Genomic DNA, 3778 nt, shown 5'->3' on the forward strand with positions numbered 1-3778 from the left:
CCAACCTGGCCTAACACAAGTACCTACTGTGCCCTCAGTTGTACCCCTACTGTGTGTGCAGGTGTACCTACTGTGCACCAAGGCACTTGATTGTGCTCCTGCGGAAACTGTACCTGAGCCAAGAAGAGGTCCTTTGATTAGGTAGAACGAGGGGATACCGTGGCGTGGCTTAAGTTCAGCTAAGACATGTGGCTGAGCCATGTCCTCTCACCAGACTTATTCGAGCGGGTGCTGAGCAAATAATCCGAGAATTATGGGAAGGAGGACGTGGTGGCGGCATTGAGGAGGAGCTTGTTCGCCATGTGCCCATGAAGATGAGTCCCCCTTGCTTGCTGGGAGCGAGCAAGCCAGGAGGACTTGAGGCACTTGCAGGGAGGAGACCAGACTGTAGCCTGAAGCATGGATCTCGACTCACTGGACAGGCAGATGGACGCTGCACCATGACGGACCAGTGGGCATTGTGATGGGCAGAGGGAGGGACGACGCGCCAGGGTTGGGGCGGGTCCATCAGTGCTTTTCATTGGCACCGCAATAGGCGCAGCCTGCCTGGTCCGAGGGGAGACGTGTGTGCCTGGTGGCTCCCAGGTAAGTGGAGTGTGTCATGAGGGGCCAGTCCTGCAGGTGAGGGCCTCGCCCACCCCACTCGGCCTGTTCCCCATCCCACCTTGCCCCGGGACCCACCTGGGTGTGGGTGTGGTGCACCGGGGCTGCCTAGGTCCACTCGGCTACTTGCCATCTGCTGCAGCCGCGGCACATCCACAGCCGTGAGCCATGACAGAGACTGCAGGTCGCCTGGAAGGTCGTCCTCGCCGGCGCTGGCCAGGAGCCTGCAAAGGGGTGAGGGTGGGGGTTGCCCATGGGGGCAGGGTTGAGAGCTGGCTCTGGAATCATTCTTTCAGCCTCCCACCCAGGCCCACCAACCTGCCCTTCCCCAGGGCCACCCTGGGGACCTGGCCCCAGGACACCCCTCCAACCCCTGTAGCCAGACAGCACATGCTCAGACTGGCCCCCACCTCTCCCTCCTCCTTGTAGTGCATCAGCAGAGAAGAGCCACCCCACGGAGCCGCCGGGAGTGAGATGTCTCAGAAGCAGGCGGCCCAGCCTGGCTGCTGGGGGCCTCTGAGTGGGCCTGACTCGCCCTTTCCACCGATCCGTGAAGTGCTGACCCATGACGCCCCACCCCTGCCACGATGCGCACTGGTGGGGCTGAGAACCGACACTGCCCAGCAGCCTGTCCTGTCTTTCCTGGGCATTGACCACATGACACACCCGGTCCCATAGGTGGCAGCCGCCGTTGAGCTGGCCTCGACTCGAGGTGACCCCATGGAAATAGATGTGGGGGCTTTCTCGGGCTGGGGTCTGGAAGCCGATGGTCAGGCCTGCCTCCCTAGTCTGCCTGTGTCTAGATGCTCTGCTGAGACCCGGCCGGCATCCAAGTCACACACAGGCCTCTGCTGGCGGGTGGTGGCTGCCCGTGACGTGCACCGGCCAGGTGTTTAACCTGGGTCTCCCACGAGGAAGGCGAGACCCCTGACCCTGGGCCACTGACTGGCAGCTGAGAGTGTTGTCCCCCTTCAAAGATGCCTCGGGCTGTGGTGGAGCTGAGCTGGGGACCCCTCAGGGCAGAGCGGGCAGGGCACCCTCCCGCCATGGCGGAATCGGCAAACTCCACAGACCCAGGGCGTGAGTGGGTGCCACGGCCCACATGGGGTGGGGAGAGCAGCTGAGCAAGCCGACGGGGTGGTGGTATTCCATGGTGGCACTGCCCAGGGTCCTGAGTGCCGGCGACTGCCTGGCTTGGGCTCAGGGTTCAGGGCTCCCGGGCAGGTTCGTATTAAGTCCCTGCAGCAGCCTGGTGAGGTCAGCTCTATCCACAGTCCTTTTGCACAGGTGAGGAAACTGAACCCCAGGGCACCCAATCATGTGCCCAGGTTCATACAGGATGGTAAATGGAGGGGCTGGCACCCCCAAAGCTTCCGGGGGAGCCCCCAGCCCAGCTCCACAGGTAAATAAAATGCTTCCCACTGAAAGAAATGGCCACTCCTCTGAGGAGTGGGTCTGAGGACGAACGAGGGGTTCCCCTCCCAGCCCCCCCAGGCATCACACTGGCAGCTAGTCCGTGTGGCTACAAGGGTGCACCCTGAGGGCATCAGGGGCCATGCCAGACTGCCACATCCGCCACCCTGCCTGCCAGGGGCTCTCTACTGAGGGTCAGGAAGGCCCGGCCCAAGACCTAAGCTCCAAGGTTGCAAATGAAGTGTTCTGGGGCCTTAGGGAGAGGGTGAAGCGTGAGTGCGTGTGTGCGTGAGTGCGTGCGTAAGAAAGCAAGGCCCTCGATGCGTTGGATTGGCACAGTGGCTGGGACAACAGACTCACGCAGCTGTAGGCGGGGTGGCTGAGACCTGGACTCCAGGAGCCCTGACAAGGATATCAGTGTTGTGTGTGGGTGTGCGCACGCGCACACGTTGGGGTGTCCAGCCTGGGTCGTGAGTTAACCTCTCTGTGAGTTCCCCTCCCTGCCCCCACCCCCCACTCCACCGGCTAGCTCTGTCCTTGTGTTTTAAGGCCACAATTAGTGTTTCCATGGCCACTGCTGCTAGGTTGTCACCAGGCCTGGCCTGGCAGCACTGCCTCCCCACCCCCTGCAGGCTGGCATCAGGTGACGGCCCTGCTGCCTGCGATTGGCTGCCTCAGAGGAAAAAATGGGGCCTGGGAACAATTTGAACACTCGCTGGGCAAGTGTCACCAGCAGCAGTTGGCCCGGCTGTTGTCCCCCGCAGCCCATTGTCCGGCTAACGACTGTTGCCCCGTGGCACATGGCCCCCATTGTCCCAGGGTCTCTGCCATTGTCTCTGCTGCCCACCCCCGGCCCCTCCCCCAGCTGTCCTCCCTGCAGCCCGCTCACAACTCATCTGGCCAAGTGACATCCTGGCCCAGCCGGGGCGATGCCATCTGTCCGTGTGGCCCATGGAGACCATGGGGTGGGGTGGGGAGGGGAGGAGGGGCAGTGCCCAGCCAGCCCCCACCCTTCCTCAGCCCACGTTGGGCTGGGGCCAGGCCAGTCACCCTGCCCCCCCATGGCCAGCCAGCTGACGGACGCCCTGGGGGCTGGGGATGCAAGCCCCTCTCCTGCTCCGTAACTCCCCACTGCCCAGTCTGATGCTGACTGCAGCAGGGAGGAGGAGAGGTGAGTCCCAGACAGCAGGTTACTCCAGGTGGGGGCCCACCCCCCCAGCACCTGGCTGAGGGGATTCATAAGCAGACTAGATTCCTGGGTGCCACTGGGAGGAGCCCTGGCAACCTAGTGAGTTACGTGTTGGGCAGCGAGCGTCACGGTCAGCAGTTCGAAACCACCAGCCGCTCCGTGGGAGAAAGAGGAGGCTGTCTGCTCCCGTAAAGAGTCGCAGTCTCAGAATCCCACAGGGGCCATCCTACCCTGTCCTGGAGGGTCTCTGTGAGTCAGCATCACCTCGGTGGCAGGGAGGGGGGGCACCACCACATCTGCGGGCACTGGCTGGGGGTGGGAGAAGCTGGTGCCTCTTGACCAAGACCTAGTGCTCTGGGCTCAGCCAGGCCTGGGACGTCCCCTCCCTGAACCTCCGTCTCCTTCTGTACAGTGGGCACGATCGTTGTTAACCGCCACCAGGCCAGCCCGGGCTCACGGCAGCCCACGTGCAGGGGCAGGACACACGCCTGGTCCCACACCACCTGGTCAGACCGCGGCGATCTCGCGGGTGGTTCTCCGGGCCTCCTTTCTTCCTGGTCTACACACACACAC

At 63.1% G+C, this 3778-nt stretch overlaps 1 protein-coding gene across 1 annotated transcript in view; it reads right to left on the bottom strand.

Moving 5' to 3' along the window:
* FOXN4 (forkhead box N4) overlaps window positions 1-3778 on the bottom strand; it is a 27098-nt gene that overhangs the window by 8941 nt on the left and 14379 nt on the right. The window contains exon 2 of the mRNA XM_004709537.1: window positions 682-827. Within this exon, the coding sequence (XP_004709594.1) occupies window positions 682-827 (146 nt within the window). The remainder of the gene's footprint in view (window positions 1-681; window positions 828-3778) is intronic.

Source organism: Echinops telfairi, unplaced genomic scaffold, assembly GCF_000313985.2.
Source record: "Echinops telfairi isolate 266 unplaced genomic scaffold, ASM31398v2 ScPeMD7_7412;HRSCAF=8450, whole genome shotgun sequence".
NCBI classification, from domain to species: Eukaryota; Metazoa; Chordata; class Mammalia; order Afrosoricida; family Tenrecidae; genus Echinops; species Echinops telfairi.